The 19428-nt window shown below is 43.1% G+C and overlaps 1 protein-coding gene across 4 annotated transcripts in view; it reads right to left on the bottom strand.

Annotated features, from left to right (window-relative positions):
* Positions 1-19428, bottom strand: part of MYO1B (myosin IB) — a 113262-nt gene that overhangs the window by 81104 nt on the left and 12730 nt on the right. For all 4 annotated transcript variants that reach the window (XM_055811731.1, XM_055811730.1, XM_005241317.4 and 1 more), the window contains exons 2-3: positions 15607-15747; positions 1088-1203 (exon numbers count right to left, since the gene is read on the bottom strand). In XM_055811731.1, coding sequence (XP_055667706.1) covers positions 1088-1203; positions 15607-15741 — 251 coding nt within the window. In that variant the 5' untranslated portion in view covers positions 15742-15747. The remainder of the gene's footprint in view (positions 1-1087; positions 1204-15606; positions 15748-19428) is intronic.

A 19428-nucleotide genomic window follows, 5' to 3' on the forward strand; every position in this document is an offset into this window, starting at 1 on the left:
AATTTATGGCCACGTTTAGACACTTCTCCAGTCGCTGGTCACTCGAGTCAGTCTCCTGAATACATGACTGTGAAGTCAGGTGGCAACCTCGCAGCACCCCTCCATCCCAGCATCGAGCCGAGGAGAGCCCAGCTGGCTTTCATCTCACCACTACCACGTCCAAGATAAAACAATTACTGCAACCTACAGACCTTGAAGGCCAGGTACCTCATTTTCAGCCATAGCACCCACACCCTGTTATGGACAGCCTTAACGACGTTCCACTGCTCTCAATAATCCCGAGCAGGCCCAGATAATAGGGGTCATGTCAGTTCTCCACAACCAGAAGGCAAGGGCTTCGCCTTCTTTGCAATATGCCCCCCCTGCAGAGGAATTACAGAGGGTGAATGAAAGTCAGAATAAGAGACTACACCTACCCCCCAGCCTTCCATTCCTAATTCCGTCTTGGAAGTTACATCCTGTGCAAATCATATTTGGCAATATTATATGTCTGTATATATGCTACATGTTTAAGCCTTAAAATTTGCACTATATATTTACAGTACTCTGGCTGCCTTCTTAGAATGGGCTCATTTCCACCCAGCACAGAGGAGAGGAGACCAAGCTTTTATTTTCCTACAGTTACCATTCAGGCATATCCAATATGTTTCTGCATTCATCATGAGGGTTTTTTCATTTTTTGCATTGTGCAAAGAGAAATTAAGAGTTTCAGATATCAAAAGGAATACTGTACAACTCAAACATATTTAACGCCTAGAGGCTTTCACAAGGCAATCTGGACTTTGAAAGGAACAGATTTCCTTGAAAACAGACTCCTTACTTTACAATGCAGTAACAAAGGCTATTGCTAACAGTTACAGGAAAACGTTCTGAAATGCACATACTAGGATCTAAATGCGTGAAACAGAGTAACTCATCTTGACTTCTCCTTAAAAGAAGGATGAACTAATAAAAATTCAGCGTGGGGGAGTGGTGGTGTGATTTTTGCTTTGTTTGCTTTAATCAACACAGACCTTTTGAGAAGAGAGACAGCTGGTACCATCTGCTTCGGGACAGAATGCAAACTAAACTTCTCCATTGTACTTACATGTGAGGACTGAGCTCATAAAAGTTTCGGTTTCTGTATTCTTCCACTTTCTCTGGAGTATAAATCGGTAGAGATCTGTAGGGGTTTATTGATATCACCACACTGCCAATGTATGTCTGTTGAGGAAAAACAAAAATGTTATCACGGATTTTTCTTTTTAACAGACTTTTGCTGCTTATGTATTATTCTCCCATTTAATAACCTATGCCAAAACAAACAAAAAGCCTAGCTGTAGCAACGAATAAATATGTGCATGCAGTCTGCAACACCTTTTAGATCTGTCTCAACAACCACTGTTGGGTACCGAGTAGCTACTTCTATGTAACTGAAAGACTCTTACGAACTTTTTTAACAGAAAGCCCAATCGTACAATATTTCTGTGACTAATTCAGTTGGGGGAGGGAAAGGAAAAAGGACACAGATGTTCACAAAGAACCAACTCCATCTGCACGGCAAATGTCACACGAGCTTTGCTGCAGCCCCTGGGCACTCAGAAAAACCATGTAAAGGCAAGGCTGGAGCTGAACTGCGCTCCCTCACTCCAGGAGGGGCTTCGCGCCACCTCTTCAAAGCCTCGGGCACAGAACAGCTTCACAGAGAAGAAACCTGAAGGCTCAATAGCCTTGGACAGGTTTCTGTCAAAGGAGAGGTCTACTGTCAGGATCCAAGTCAGTCAAAGTCCTGCCCGTGTTCCTTGGCAAAAAATGCCAAACCCCCATGCCACCCTGGCTGCAGATACTGACCAAAGATTAACTAAACCCCAAATATTTGGTATCTCTTTCCACAGCCATGAAATAAATAAATAACACCTGGTGAAACACATTTTTCCCATAACCAGGGATTGCCTGGGAGGTGCAAAGGCTGTACACAAAAGCCAGAGGTTCCCATTAGCTGGATTACATCTGCTAGTAACTACGGAAGGAAAACAGTGGGGTTTACATAGGTCTGTACTTTTGAAACGGCTTCTTTGCAGCGATACCTTAGCACCCTGCAACCACCATTTGGATCTCTCCCCACCACCTCCCTTATGGGGAGGGGCTGTAATACACATTTTCACATGGCAACCGAGGCACGGGGAGGCAGTTCCTCACCAACGAGTTGAGCAGAGCACTGAATTACCTCCAGAGCTGCAGTCACAAATTCAAAATATTTATTGCTGCAACCCTTCCCTATCTTTCACGTCTAAAGCAATTTTCTGCTAAATGCTAACCAAATTCAGTCCCAAGCAGAAACCTAAGAGAGCAAGATTTCCCCTTTTCCATAGCATGCATGTGCACAGGCAAGCTGGTAACTCACACAGCGTTTTCTGTCTCATTTAAAACAGAGTTGAACAAACTAGACTGCAGTGATAAAACAAGTAGCCTGAGGCTTCCAGAGACTCTCCTAGTTCATCCTTCTAGTGTTTACCACCCACGGGATGAAACCGAAGAAGCCACCGCTGACAATTCATGGCACAACTGCTGCTACAATGAAACACAATACTCCACTAATTGGGCTCAAGACTGGCCATTTCTAAACAACGCATACTTTCTCATCTTCTTTGGAACTGGCCAGAAATGTTCTGCAAAACATTTCCCCCCATGCATCCCAGCCCGGAACGGATCAAATAGCCAAGAAACAGGCTGGTTGCACGTCAAGAGCCGGTGCAGCATGCGGTGGAGGGGGAGCAAGCCCCAAGCTGCCCCACATCTGGACAGCCAGGCTGCAACTCAAAAGGACAACACCCACGTGCCTCGCACCGCCGCTCGGGAGGGAAGCGCCCCAGAGGCATTCAGACACAGGCTGCTGAGAACAATCCCAAAATAATGACCATTTTTGCTTCTTTCAAACACGCACGGGAGCGTGTGCTTATATAGATGTTCCAGTTTTGTGGTCATCCTCCCCCCCTAAGGAGGAAAGTGGTTTTCCATCTATGATCTCTTCAGCTGAACAACAAAATGCAAAAACTGCCTTTCTACAGCATTTACTTCGCTCTCTCAACACATGTGCCTTTGGCAATTGGCAAACCTACTGGTTCTTGGTAAGGGTAACAGGTACCCCAGAGTAAGAAGCTTTGTAGCCTTCACAAGTGCATGGATACCCCAGTCAGGGCTCTCTCCTGACAAAACATTCATGTGTTAACATGCTTCCTCCTAAATCTTAAGGATTTGTGAAAAGCTGGTTGTGAAATTGGTGCTCGAAAGTATCAGCAGAAGAGAAACAAAGGCCAGATCTCAAAGATCATATTTTGAAACAGGAATTCTTTGAAACTCAGACTTGTCCTTTCCAGCTGTTCTGCTACCATAATAGCATACAACTAAATTGCTCGGTTCCTTGAAGCGCCTCGAGATGCCAAGGTAAAGAAAGATGAGTGAAAAGTGAAAACCTTGATTTTTAATTTTGAATGCAGGCATTCAAACGAGACTTACTTAGAACCATCTCTTCATAGCTAAGTATTGCTTAGATTATATATTTTGGGAATTCAAGTCAGCTGTTTATTGTCAGACATGAACAAATACAGACCATTTCCTAAAATACCAGTATTTCAAAAGGTCAAATGACTATATTGAAACAAAGACATACTCATGTCCATTTTAAACACCAAGCCAAAGCATGCCAAGAAATCACTGTTTTTGCTGCAAAGCTGCTTACACGCACTAACACGTTTTGTCGTTCAAAAATGGCAATATCTCAATGCTGATGCCTAATAGCTAGCTGCTACTGGTGGTCTGTGAGGTTCCACATAACAGGGATAAACAGAGCCGGAAAATAGCTTTCCCACATAACATCTGCCTTCCCACCAGAACTCTATTATAAACAAAATAAATGGCTTAAATCCTTGAGCAAGCGACAAGCACAGAAACATTCCAGCGCTGAAAGCGGAACGCCCAAGAGTAGTGGGAGACCATACCGTGGCACTCCGGGGACTAAAGAGATCCTTCATTTTCCCCGTTTAAGGAAAAAAATGAAATCTCAAAGGAATAGCCTTGTGATGATGAACGCACAGAACGCAGTCAGGAGATGTGATTTCTTTCTTGGCTTTGACATGGTCTCATTATGCAAGTTTGGACAAGATCCGCTGTCTCCTCAAGTTCTGTTAACTAGAGACTCTTGATAATCCTCCTTCCTCCAAATTTCCACTTTATTGCAATAACTCACAACGGCAAATTCTGCCTCCTTGGCAGTCTGTCCAGAACCCAAACCAAAAGGACTCTCACTCATGGTTTATCAGTGCATCTGTCACGTAGCCCAGCAGCACTCTAGTGGGCTAACACTTCACCTGTAGGAAAGAGCATTCAATGTCCGTCAGGTCAAATGCCAAGATATTCTGCATTCTCCACCAAAACTGTGTATACAGCTCAGTCCTGTTCAGCTATGGCTTTAACACCCCAAGCAGGAAGAAAATTCTAAATCAGCATTCAACTGGAAAAGCCGGTAATGTCTGTTACACACCACTTGTCAGTACTGCTGGGGATGCAGCGCTGCTGGATTTTCTCCCCCTAGGACTGAAAGCCAACGTCACCGCTCGGGGCAAGATCTTACTGCAACTTCGAGGTTCTCTGCGCCTTTTCTAACCCACACAGCTTTAGGAGGGTTAAGAAGAGGCCTGAAAGAGCAGGATGATACCAGGGTCCCATTGTTCAGGAGAAACCCACAGGCAGCAGCCTCTTCCCAGCCAAGGAACCTTTTCGTCTGTGGACCTTTTCAGCCAAGAGGTGGCAAAGCCCTTACGGAGAGCCCAACGCAGGGTCCCCAGCTGCCTCTGCAGCCAGGACGCACCAGCCCTGCAGTGAAACCTGGCACACAGCAAAGAGGCAGCGCAGGCTGACCCAGGGGGAACTTACAGAAGACCACCAGTAGAACTTACAGGAGAGTATTTCACATGCTGGGATGCGGTATATTAACAAAGCTATTTTTCCTCCTGGTAAAGTTAAGTCTCGCAATACCCCAAGGGCCCAGAAAAAGAGAAGGCTGCAGCTGCGGAAGCCAGGGAACGTTATCAACAGCAGCTGAAGCTGCAGCACAGGAGCTGCAGAGCTGGGGCTGTCATAACAGCCTGCTCCGTATCTTTAAAAGCTTTTCCGTATCTCTGGCACCCGCTGCAAAGCAACCTTCTGCAGAGTTAAAAATCATTAAGCATCTACAAAGACTTGCTGCAAACCTTCTGGAAGTGTACTCTACATCACTTTTGTCAGCTTTATTAAAAACAAACTTACTGCTTCTTACCCGTGGTAGCCTGTAACAGTCCAGAAAAATTCCTGCTGCACATTAGTCACTCCTGCCTAAAAATGCCCAACTGCTAATGCACCCTGCAAGCATGCCGAAATTCCCAGGGTCCAGTAAGGTCACTCTATTTATTTATTTTTTAAACACATTGGAGCATGGAAATAGAAAACAAAAAAAAATTCTAGCAAAGTAAGATCGCTAGTGTCGATACTGATTCTTCCATTTATGCAGACCAATTTTAATACTCCCGACATGCACAGTGCACATTTCTTTAGTACTGATTATGCTTCAATGTACCGGGTTCCTATGACTTTGAGGAGTTTCAGATCACTCCACTGAAACAATTCATTGAAACAAGAGACATTAAAGCAAGATCAAAGAGAAGCGTGACCAGATTTTACTGGAACAAATCCAAACCCAAGGCTTGGGCAGCACTGTTTTCTTTGCAGAGAGGGCTGTGTTTTGGTTTTGTGGGGTTTTTTAATGTGACATATGCAAAACTGTATGTCTAATATAATACTCATTTTCATTTGTGTTTCCCTGAACTACTGCGGCTCTGGATCTTGCCAGCTCATAAGCCCATGTGCCGCTGCATGCTCCGAATAGCTGAGGCCGAGGAGACGGCAGGCACAGAGGAAGCCTGTGCTGACATGTTCACCATCTCCTGAACTGCCTCAAATTCAAACAGAACCTGGCAAATTTCACACTTCAACGTTCCTCCATAATGAAGTTCCTCATTTTAATACACATTAGCAACCAGATCAGTACCTTATTAAAATATCATCTCTTATTTGAACAATCACGCTGTGTGCTCCAATTTGTTTTTCATTGTGGTTGGCCACAATAAAACAGCCAAACGCACCCTGCTTCTGGCCCACCGTGCTTTTTCAGGCTGGAGCCACTCGCAAAGTTGCCAGACGCTATGTTTGAAAAGAGTAAGGCAAAGAGTAATATCAAAACTAAAAGCAAACCCACCTTAGACCATTATTATTTCTGGGGCTTTGATTTACTTTATTCCTGCGTATCCCAGTGTGGGTGTTTGAATTGTTTGGTGGAGAGGGATGGGATGGGTACATGAAAAAGACAAACAAACAAACTAGGATTCCATCCTGAAATACTCCAGGGTTTGCCCGCACCGTTTCATGACGGCACATACAAAATAAACTCTACCTGTGATCCAAGGCGTGCAGCTGCACACTGCGTTGAGCCAGTGCTTGGCTAACACTCCTCGTGCTTCAGTGAGCTGGGAGCATGAGCAGAGCCCCCGCGCACCACCTGCAAGTGACTATACAGGCACAACACAATCCCAGGATCCCAAAGTGCAATGATCAAGTGGAAAGAACAGGAACTAACACAAAGTTCCCTCAAAGAGGAGATTCTGCGTGGATTTTCCCATACCCAGTATGGGCTGGACTCGTGTAGCATCACAGAGCACTAATCCTTAGCTAGCAAAAGGCACTTCTGTGTTTTGACTCCTCTCATTGGTATTTCCCAGCAAATACAGCATCTCTGCAAACTTCCAGAGCAGCTCTAAAGAGCTTGCAAAAATCAGTGAGCTGCTACAGATAAGCAAGTTTGTTTCCACCCCCTCCCTGGAAGAGGAGCCAATGCTAAAAATTTACTTTTCCAAAAGCTACTCTGCAGTAAAATGAAAATACAAACCACTCTCATACCTGGTCTTTATCTCTCCATATAGAGACAAACTTCTCCTTCTCCTTGATACTATTTTTCCACAGCAGTTCGGACAGAGTCCTTTCTAGTTACGTTTGTATGAGTGAAGAAATATAATACTGGATCTCTGAACAAACACAGCCTGTTCCCCATGATGGTTAAAACTCTCTTGCTCAAGAACACCTCCTGGATATAACATTTTAGCCCCAGAAATAGAGTGGATAAAGTCTATGTGTCATAATAGAAAATAGGCAACCCTGGCAAGCTATTGTATGTGCTTAATAAAGTTATTAATCACAATAGGCAGCCTTGTAAAACCTGGGCGTGACAGTAAAGATTGTAAGGAAAACTACATAGAAGAGCACTGGATGAGTTCCTGAAATTGGGAAGGTAGCGGGATAAAAAAAATGAAGGAGCAGAAGAAACTGAGGCAACAGTATCCACGGCTCAAGCAAAACCACCTTACTGCTAGGGAACAAAACTCAGCATTAGTCCGTACGACAGCCCTGTTGCAAATACGTTGATGGTTGATATAGCGAGTCAAGAAACAGCGCTCAAACAGGCAACACAAAGGCAGAAGCGCACAGCTATATCCCAAAGCAAACACCACAGCACAGGCAACCTACGTCAAAGAGGATAACACCACCGCTAAAATATTCCTCAACACGGGCTTGATCCTGCAAGTCCCTGTGCAAACAGCAGCAGTCTGAACAAGCTGCGGGTAACCTGCACCAGCCAGGATCAGGCCCTTAGTCGTACTGCAACCTGCTCTGGATCCAAGCCCTGAAGTAAGAACGGATCATTTGCCAGAGAAAAACACCCACATGGCAAGTCACGGCCAGTACTTGAAGTGGATGCATGCACACAGATTACAAGGTTTCTCTTCCGAGTTTCTTGAGGGCACAGAAATCTCTCCGCTGCTCACTGCACATTGCTGCTAGCCTCGCGATCACTGTGACAGATTCTAACATTATTATTGACGAAGCAGATTAATCACTTCAGTCATCCGTCTCTCTTGACTACATTAGGATGTTTTTAGACAAGCAAACGGAATTCCTACACGGGACACAATTGCAGACAAAACCTGTCAAGTAAGCGATGAGGGAGTCAACCCAAAGCAGACACGAGAAATTTAAAAGACAGTATTTAAATACCCCAGAACATCAGTGCTTGCTCACTTTTCAAAAGATAAAGACTTGGTTTTGTAAGCAAACTGTAGCTGGAGACTGGAGAGTGTCTGTGCCAAGGAACCATTGGTGAAAACATCAGCAAGAGCACTTGTTCAAAAACATTTCATTATTTCTGTACCAATAAAATGGGGAGGGGAGGGGGGTGGGTGCCCCCTGCCATGCTGCAGCCAAGGCTAACCTGTGTTCTTCAGGGTGCAAACCATGCTTTGACAGCGCTTGGACACTTCTGCTTCTACTTCTGTTACTTGCCAGTCTTTCATTACTCTTCCTTTTGTGTTTTTACTTCATATAACATGCACTGAAACCACTGGTAAATGCCAAAATGTCATCACCACCTTAGTGAAGAAATGCACAGCATTTTGGGGCAAAGCCAACGCTGCAAAACACTGCAACAATCCCTGGGGCCTACATTTCCTACACCACCTCCTCTCCTTTCTCAGAGTGCCACATCAGAGGCAAAAAAACGAGCGAGCATGTAGGGAAGAAGACCCCGACACACAGCCCACAATACGCATACAATTTTCTGTGATCCTTACTAATGCTTTCTCGCTCTTTTATGCAGATATTGCATATGGTCCTACAAAGAAATGCCTCAAGGGCTCTGCTCAGCATCGTGGGAGCTGTACAAAAAGGAAAGGAAACAAAGCACTGCCTTGAGATACGTAGCTCTGCTCCCATGAAGCCCTTCAAGGTAAAAAGCAACCAAACTGCTGGCTGCGAAAATCTTTACTCCTGACTCCCAGCAAGTTATAAAGTTTGTTTTCCAGAGCAGGCTGATGTGAAGGGCTGGAGGACCGACACAATCTCTGTGTAGGTAACAAGTAAAACAAGATTTACAGGCAGGCAGAATACTTCTTCTTAGACCACAAGCTATCCCAGGAAAAGATGTGCCACGGGCACACAAGCCCTTCTTCACATCTGAAGGAGAAGCAGCAGGCTTCGAGGTCCTAGCCTGTGGCAGCTGCAACAATATTATTACTACAACTCAGCAGCTTCCCTCAAAGAGGGAAACCGTGGAGGCACTGATGGGAAAATTGCTCGAACTGACGCAGGCGTCCCCCGAGGGAGGAAGAAGGGAGGAAGAGAAGCAGATCGGAGAAAGCGCGGGGCCCCTGCGCTCCCATCACAGGCAGATGGATGGCTGCTCTGCTCTGGCTCTCAAGCCATCCTGCCTTTCAGAAATGACCCAGCCATCACACCTGCCACTCCTCCAGCCCCCTAAGGAACACCAGCAAGCCAGGCTGGACTTGCTGGATAAACGCAAGTAAGTGCATCAAGGTGCAAGAGAGCAGGGCCAGGTCTAGCAGGGGGATAGACTCTTCTGCACGTTGCTGCAGCAGCAGCAAAGGCACAGACCTGTTAGCGACACGACGTACCTGAAACCCCAGGGGACAACAAAAGCCAACAAAGGACTCCACCTGCCCTCAGAAACAATAGGCTAGAGACCAATGTGCCCGTGCTGACATGAGAAGGCAGTGGGACTGAGATTAAAAGTGAGTTTCAACCATCACTCACACACACATTACCATGACGATTCTCCCAGCAAGCTGCACATATGGTCCCCAACACCACAAAACTCTGAAAAAGCACAAAAATCCCCAGCACAGCAACAAAGTTCTAGAGGGACAGTCACACCAAGCTGATGCGGACCAAGGCCATTGGGCTCATCCACATAATTCTGTCCCCCTCCCTCTTCTTCCGAATGCAGCACCTGGAATAGCAGGTACGAGCACAGCAGGGGCAAAGCCACCGCACTCGGCAGCAATTCAGTAAACTCCCGAGCACCGTAAGGTAGCTGAAAAAGGGGTGAATCGGTAATCTAGACAGACATAGCTGAGTAAAGTCAAGTCAGAAACAAAAAGGCTACCCCTAAAAATATTAAAACAAAAGATCAACAGGAAGTGGCTCAGTCTGTGCAACAAGCACACCACAACAGCCGCGCCACCAGAAGGCAGCCTCAAGGATGCTACCTCAGACAGCTAACACTGAGCTATTACACTGGAATGCCAAATATTTAATGTTTCGGTGATAAAACAACATGTGTTCAGTGCCATAAGACTGTTCCGTCCCCAAGCAGCCCACAAACTCCACGCACAGCAAATACAAATTAAATGCTGACATCAGAGAAAGACACTGTTCTGTTCTAAGAACAAAAAGCAAACAAACATTTTGTTGTAAGGAACAAAACGTTGACCTCTGCAAATTTGGGAAAACTTCAAGAAACAACATAACTGCAGGGAAAAATGTGCAGGGCAGCAGAATAAAGCCCTATCTGGCCCCTGAAGGCTGACTCCCGTAAGCCTACGCAGCTCTGCTCCCCTCCAGCCTCCTCACGCCTCCCTCGCCACTTCCACCGGCCTCACAAAGGAAGAAACCCAGTACAAAAATAAGCTTTAGATCAACACATATACTACAGTTTATCTCAAATCTCTACCATTCATGAGTCACTATAAAGACACATATAGACAGATGCCCCCCTCCCGTTTGTCAGCATCCAAAAATACAAAGGAAAAATAACTGCTGAGCTGGTTTGGCTGAGCATACTTCAGACAACTTTTTTTTTTTCTTTTTTTTTTTTAAATCAAATTAGAAATTTCAGGAAGGGAGGCTCAACAGAATGTGTCAAAATTCATCTGTCATGTCCAACCTGAATTTTATAAATGTATTTGAAGTTTTCCATGCGATCTCCAGGTCACATGTTTTAACCGTACAAACTGTTCCCTGCAACCTTCAGATCATCAGCATTGCGGGGTTTTCTGGTTGCTAATTGCATTTCCCAGGAGCCACTGTTCGGTCTGTAAAATTAAAGAAAAACTCATAGGCTTTTGTTACTGATATCTACAGAAAAGAACTTTTGCAAAAAAAGCAACGCAAACGTTATCGATGAAAATTTTAAGAGTTGCACAAAGAATATAATAAATAATTACAGCTTTCTAACGAGATTTCTCTTGGTCAGACATACACCAGACATTTCCAAACATGACTGAACTCCAAGATTCCCATTTCCAATTAACGCATGCGTGTTACCCAACGAGCCCTTCCCCTCAAAGCCACTCAGCACGAGATTACTGCAGAATCTGATGGTCTTTAGTAGAATACTTGGCCTAACTCCAGCTCCACCAGCCTTCATGCTTATTTTTTTAGGCACAGCCTCCAGCTTTGCGCTCTGGTATGCAACCCAACACCCAAGTCCATTAAACTTTCCATCAAAAACACATAAAATTGAACAACAAGTAATCAAGCTGTAGTCTGTTCTCTTAACTGTTAGGAGGATGCTTATCACTCTGTCTGCACCACAGCATGAAACTTAGCTAATTTTCTTGAAGAGCTTACAGTGACCATACCCAGGATGGTACAAGAGGACCGTCAGGGGATCCACATCTAAATGCTTGTGCAAGGTGAGCTCTTAGGGAGAAGATCCAGAATTTCGAAGGGGTAAATGGAGCTGGCACTAGGATGTCCAACATCAAATATTCAGCATCAAACATAACTACTGTGAAAGAGACTAGAAAAGACAAAAATCGTATACTCTTCCAGTGGAATGAGCCTATTTATCTTGTCATCTTTGGCTGCGGGGGAAGATCTGGCACTGTTCACTGATGGCTCGATCTCACTCTCACATTTCAGAGAATGACAGAATAGTTCTGGTTGGAAGGGACCTTTAAAGGTCTACTAGCCCAACCCCCCTGCCATAAGCAGGGACATCTTCAACTAGATCAGGTTGCTCAGAGCCCATCCAACCTGACCTTGAATGTTTCCAGGGATCAACCACCTCTGTGGGCAACCTGTGCCAGTGTTTCACCACCCTCATAAAAAATAATATATTATTCCTTATTATCTAGTCTAAATCTAACCTCTTCTAGTTTAAAGCCATTATCCCTTGTCCTATTGCAAAAGGCTCTCCTAAAAAGTTTGTCCCCATCTTTCTTACAAGCCCCTTTTGCTGCTTTACCTATCAAGACTGGTTAACACAATTAGGCAACGTCTGGCCAATATTACAGCATTTTCAAAGCTATCCATGTTACAGTTCTCATTCCTCTCAACAAACCCTTTTGAAGATTATAACTGCAACTCCGTTTTAAAACTAACATGTGTGGCACAGATACAGCCGTCAGCCTACAGGGAACCGCTTAGAAACTGATGTTAAGCCCTGCTTTACTGCCGTAGGAACATTTCAACCGTTTCATATGGCTTCAGGCTGACTTAGTTTTTCCAGTTTGAACACAACTTTTGGTAATGCCTACAATGGAGCACTAACATGAGGGCTGAACTTAACCCCACAGCTGAGCCATGAAAAGACAAATCCATCCCTATTGCTCTCTGAAAGGATCCTGAGAGGTCAACTTGTGTGTGTAGCTCGTTGGAGCTGAAGAAACCTGCAGTATAAGAAAACTTAATTATTAAGTTATTAAAAAGCACCAACAGTAGCTCTTTAATAGCCCAGTTTGGTTTCCGCAGGATTGCACGCAAACGACAGATTTTACATGGTAAAACAAACATTACTTCCAGGTGCAACAAAGGCTTCGTTGTGCTCATCTAAAAGCAGAAATGCGAAGTATTGTTTTCATAAGTGAAGTGTGGAAAGAAGAGAGCAGGTGGCCATAAGGAGAAGGAAGGGGGAGAAGTTTGCACTTGAAAATCAACGTGGTGGCTACCGTGAGCACCATTCCAGCTCCTGCTGGTTTAAAAGTTTTCTAAAATACGCAACAGTGGCATGGAATTTGCAGGCCAGCAGAAGTCAGCTAATACGCAGATAATAATCCTCAAGTGATTTGGTGACTAAAAAATCCCCGCGGCATCACGAACTAATACTTGGTAGCAGCACGTGGCACAGACATAAACATCTTCCCACCACTCATGTAGGGAATGTTTTAATACTTGCAAAGTTCTGCAACATTTCTTGCAAAGATCTGCAACTATGCCTTCATAGTGTGGATTCACAAACAGTACTTGTAAGACCGTTAAAAAAAAATAAGTAAATCACATGATCAAACAAACCTGGAGATAAAAACGGTAAAGGATAGCACAACAAGGGAATGATTCAGGGGAAAGACAAACCAAAACAAAATATCAAAAACACACCAACAAAACGCCTTTGGTTTTGGCAGCACTTCACTCTGCTCAGCAGAGCACGTTTAGGCTTTCCCACCTGCAAGGATCCTACACTGCTAGAGAAAAGTGACACCTCGCGTCACCCACCCGAGCACTTAATACAGCTCATTACATTGCTCGTCAGTGCCAGGCCCAGCCAAATCAGGAACGGGGGTGGGGGGTGGGGGAAACAACATGCTTCACTGTCACTGCCTGAACGAACTGTGTGTTTGAACACGGCTGTCAGCTAGCACGTAATAGCAGATAAAAATAAAACAAATTATCCATTTGTCATTCAAACCGATTTCTTTCAAGAAAAAGCTATCAGTCTAAATTAATTAGAAACATGTAATTAAATACTTTGCAATCCATAGTAGTTTAGAGTAAAAAAAACCCAAAAACCACAACCAAACCAAAGCAAAAACCTTGAGAAATCCACTCCCATATGACTCAGAGCAATCCTCCCTAATAGACTGCGTAGCCTAGGGTACCCTCACAGAATAGGTCTCTGTCCTTAATGCTTTAAATAAAACTTTCAAACATGACCCAAAGATTGGGCAAGGTCATAACTGTCACCCTCAGTCTCTAGGCAAACAGTTCCCTTTCCTTCTCTTCTCCTTCCCGTCTTCTTCAGCTAAAGGGGAATGAGATCACACAGTATCACTCACTTTTACCACAGGTATTAAGAACAGAGAGTTAACCCTAAAACTGATGTGAAACAAGTTGATTACACAAGCCACTGACTGAAAAACCCCCTCTGAATCCCAGAAGAGGCAGCTGCTGCAGCTGTTGGATATGGAAGACTGGCCAGAAGCAGGATGAAAGAGCAGCAGAGAAGTCTGGTACCTACCTGCCCGGTTCTATGTCTAAGGGTCATCGAGAGGGAAGAGACTGCATCTTCAAGGAACAAGGAAAATTTAAGACACACATTTTTGGAAATGTAACTCTGAAAAAGTATCAGGAAGATTATTTTTTTTTTTTTTTTAACAAGTGCAGAAGAAATCTTTCTGCAAATACAGATCGTTTTGGTTTCTTCTCCAACAAGGTTTGAATAGATACTAACATCCCTTGTCTTATTTTAATTTTCTGGTTTGTTTAAATTGTCGGTCCAAACTTAAGGAGCAAACAGGTGGAGGTGACAATAGTAGACAGGTGCAACTGTGCATTACCAAGCTAATACCTACAGAAAATGGAAAAGGCATAGTTGAACAGGGAAATTGAGCCTTTAAAAAAAATATCTAAGCATTAAAATAAAAAACATTTTTTAAAAAAATTAAAAACAGAAGAAGAAAGATGTGGCAGACAATGAATAGCAGAGGTACAAAAGCACAGACTATAACCAAGGGATAGAAGAAGCAAACAAAAATTACACAGATCCTCCCATATTGCAGGATGGAAAGGGAAAGTTATAATGCAACCACAAAGGTTCAAACGCTTAGCAAGAAGCAAAAATATAGTCACACTAAAAATCAAAAAGCAGGGGGAAGGCTAAGCTATAATAAAGTACAGAACACATCTATTTGATTGCAATAAGCTGCAGACACAATTGGTTGCGGATCATAGCTATACTTTGCTTTAAATATTTCAGCTTTACTCTTTAAAGACTTATCTTCCACCAGCAGTCTTGGAAAGTCTCTAGAAATCATTCGGCTGACACAGCCTCAGCAGTACGACAGATACAACAGTGTGCACATTTTAACAAAACTGGAACAAAGAGAGATGAAGCAGGAAATGAAAGGCTTAACGGGAATCACAGCTTGCCTCTTCACTCCCTGCCTGTGTTTCAGCTGCTGGTCCATAACACCTTTTCTATCAATCAACACTCAGAGATTAATATGCCTGAAGATTTCGATTACTTCCACATATATCCAAGCTCATTGTTTCTAGCTTAAAATGCAACTGTTCTAATAAACATAACTTTTTTTGCAACTCAAAGATAGCAGGCAACATGTAAGGTAGCCCTGGCATACTCCAGCTGTGCATTGTTTCTACATCAACGTGCTCTCACATCCTGGAAGCGCCTTCCCTGTATGTGAATTATTTACAAGTGTGATGTCCTCTGACAACAGGATTATCAAAGTTACTGTCACCACTAGTTCTAGAGCTGTTTTGTATGAAAATCAGAGGTCCGCCACGTTGTGCAATGGGGAAAAAGAAAAAGGAAAAATACCCCAGATGGAAAAGATCAAATGCAAACAATGCAGCACAGGAAAGAGTACAGCACAAGCAAGGTTTAAAATATCCCTAATATGACAGACTACGCCCAGGCATTCAGTCTATGTGTATCCTCACAAATAAACATGTATTTTAAGCAAGACAACACAGCTCCTCATAGGATGTTATCTGTTAACATATACTCACATATACTTCACTGTGATCAAAGCGCTTTTTCAGATTATTGATGAACGAATCTTCATTAAGTGGCTCTAAAAGAACCATATCTCCCACTCCGATCATGTTGTCTAAAAGTGACGTCTTGACCTCCATTTTGGCCATTTTCTCCTGCAAAGGAAGAAGCAAAAATAAAACAAAGAGCAAAGTTAGCTCAAAATCATTCTAATTATTCACAGGCATTATCCAGTAACACTGTTTAAGGGGTACAAGTTATAAACCTCATCGAATGACGCTGCTTTAAAATCACTTTCCTAAGGAAAATTCTCAAAGTTATTCTATCTACCCAGGGAGTCCACACAACTCCAAAAATTTAACTTCTAACAGTCAACAAAGCCTTCTGGTCCACTACACATTAAATATGAAATGGCAAGAAACAGGAATGAAGATTCCAGTGGGCATCACATCCAGATTTTTTGGACAACTTCAACACAGTACTCAAGTGTACACAAAACCAAGTTTTATGAAAAGCTTCCTCAGCATCTCCAGTGTATCAAATTAGCGTTAAATTTGTCAGTATCCTAACCTGAATTTCCTTCTCCCTCTCATTTGCATTGTTCCAACTCTGTCAACTTTTGAATGGAAACCAACTAAGGGGACCCGCTCAGAGGCAAAACTCACACTATTTTATCTTAATTCATGAACTCTGTACTCTAGAGTACCTATATTCCAGTACAGTACTGCCCCTGGTTACGTGAAGCTACCAAATTACTGCATTTCCTAGCCAGACTCAATTAAGTTGTGGATTTATTTGTGATTTTACTGCTTAAGGGAGCATTTCGTTGGGCAGCAACGATCCAGCTGACAGTGGAGACTCTATGCCTATATGACTGGAGTGGCAAAAGGCAGAAGCCAGGCTGAAAGAGGGGACCAGGATCAAACGAAGTCATCAAACCTGATAAAAGGAAGTAACTGAGACAAAGAAGTCAAGGTCAGGCCAAAACCCGACACCTATTTGATGCTCCCAGCCTGTTCCCCTTCCAATCCAAATGCTAGAGAAGATTCAATGAGCTGCTCAAGAGCTCCAAGCACATAGTTACTGCTTTCAGTTTTCATGACCAGGCTGAAAAATGAAGGTGTTAGCAGCGGCGGCCGGCAAACAGGGCACCAGAGGTGAGAGAACAGCTTTGCTGACCACACAAACCGAGAACCAGCTACAGCTACACAGAACGACGGCTGGGCTGCACCGGTCGGCTGTCACCCCTCCGCCACGGAATGCCATCAGGCTGTCCTCGCTCTACCACTGCAGCATATTTTAATTCTCAAAATTTTTTCTTGTTTTTTAAAACGCCTTTGAACAGCTACTACCTTGTACAATCAGCGTTAAGTTGCCATAGCAGCTGTCCGTCACATAACTAAGTTAAAACAAGCAAAGTCTTTTATCTCTTGCTTCTGTCCACAGCCACTGCGTTACTACATGTCATTTGATGTTTTTGAGCAGTGAGTGACATCCGAGGGATGTTAGATCAAGACTTCAGCGGTGTTTGATGTTTTTCCAAATTCAACGAAGAGAAGCGCAGCTCCACAGGCAGCTGACGGAAGTGATACAGCAAGATCCCCAAAACCTGAACCCAGCCTGGGAATTACTGGAAATTCACATGGAAATGCAAAAACAGCACTGAACTATGGTAACCAACCAAAGCTGAGTCAACTTTGCTAAACAAACAAAAGGACACTTATTTTAAACAAAAACACTGGAGAAATACTTTTGTAGAGAAAGATACTTTTACTCTTAAAAGTTCACCTCTCAATCACCAAAAAAAAATTAAATATTGACAAAATCTTTTCAGAGGTATCACTTCAACTTCTGCATCCCATTAAGACAAATTCTTTAAACTACCAGTCTTGTTTCAATGACCTAATTACTTCCCATACATCAACTAATCCTCAAATAATTTTTGAAGGCTGGAAAAAAAACCCCACCACACAGTCCTTCTCAAGTATGGAACTTATTAAATATTCAGTTTGTAGCCAAAAAAAAAAGCCAACATAAAAATCCTAATATGGGCAACTTCAACCTAAAATTTAAGTTTTAAGTAGTATACCTCATCTACCATTGTGAAATTACATACCACCTACCACACTTCATGCATCACTGCTCGGGAATTTCAAGACCAAGAGCAGCCAAACCCATCAAGAACATTCATGTATTCCCAAGCTCAGAGGCATGTTTTGCAGAAGAGGTGCACAAAGATGCTGTATCTACCACTAAAAGCTGGATCAGAAAGTTGAACACAAATATTATTTTATCAAAATATTTGAAAATTTCAATATTATGGTCAAGCATTTATTTTTAGCTGGTTTTTTTCTCCACAATAATTTAAGATCGTACTACAGTTAAAATATTTCTGTTAACTTGGAGCTAGAAAATATTAGAAACATTGGTGATCAAAAAAATCAGACAATAAGCCTAGACATCTCATTTAACGCTGAATTCTCATCACAATTTGCAACACCTTAGCCTTTGCAAAATATTGCTTAAAGATCACCTCATACACGGATGTATGACTCAAGAGCATTCTGCCACAGCAGCGCTGGTAGTCCCCAGCCATAACCCCTGATCTGGTTTAGCTAACGACAAAGGCAAATCCAGCCTGTGCGGTAATTTGGTTGCCTAACTCAGGTAACAGGTAGGGAAAAAATAGCACTGGTAAGAAAAGCCAACAACATGTGTTTAAACACAACATTAAACAATTAGATTTAATGTAATAATTGAATTTAATCTCCTAGAAGAATTTAATAGATCAATATCTACAGCACTTTCAAAATACCAAATACTAATTTTAAAAGTAGCTTTTGAAAAAGACCTCCAAAATCAGCACGCTGCACAGAAAAAAAAAAAAAATAACCAAAGCCTTGTGACGCTGCAAGACTAAGCTTCGGTCAAGATTTTTAGCAATACGCCACTAAGCTCAGAAACTCCATCCAAATCCACGTCCAAGTATTTTTGTATTTGTATTTGCCATATATCCAAAGATGCTGCGCAGCTGGAAATCTTTTCCCATCAGTGCTGGTGACAGCGTGCTCACCACAATTTGGGGAGCAGTATGGAAAAGTAAGCGGCTTCCGCCTCTGCCCATATTCATGCACCTTTAAAAAGATGATTTCTCAATGATGCAAATGATGAAAACCATTTTCTCAAGAACCGTTTCCAAGAAGCAGGACTACGAGAGGGACAGGACCAAAACACGGTCCCAGTGCCTGAGAGATGCGTCGTGACTGAAGCCGCAGCTGTGCTGGTGGGAATGCTGACAAACAGGGAATCGGGTTTGAGGAAAGAACCAGAATGGGCTGTGTCCTTTAAAACAGGGACACGTTTAGTGATTTTTCAATGAAGACTGCTGAATGGGGGAAGGCGGACAGAGGTAAGCGGATGGAGGTGTTGCTGTGAGGTGCTGTAATTTCCAACGGGAAATTCAATTTAAAAAATCACCTAAAAATATAAGTGGTAATCCCTTGATTTACCTAACACCTTGCTTTTGTGACTGCAACATCTCATTCTGTTGACATCACAAAAAAAAAAGAGCTCTATAAAGATTCCAGTCACCAATTATTAATATGGCAACAAATTAGCTTGGCAAAAAAAAAGCAAAATTCCTCTAATGCTTGTAGTCTGTAAACCAGATTCTTCCTCAAACACTCCCTGATCTCTTCTCCTACACCCACTGACCACTTAAGTCTCCCAGATTTACACTCCTTATCCTGAAAGCAAACATGGGCAGCATTTCAGAACATCTCCCTTCACTGGAGTCATTTGTCAAATCCGTTCCTCCTCACTTCGGTCTTGTACCT

Source organism: Falco peregrinus, chromosome 8 (genome assembly GCF_023634155.1).
Source record: "Falco peregrinus isolate bFalPer1 chromosome 8, bFalPer1.pri, whole genome shotgun sequence".
Classification (NCBI taxonomy): domain Eukaryota; kingdom Metazoa; phylum Chordata; class Aves; order Falconiformes; family Falconidae; genus Falco; species Falco peregrinus.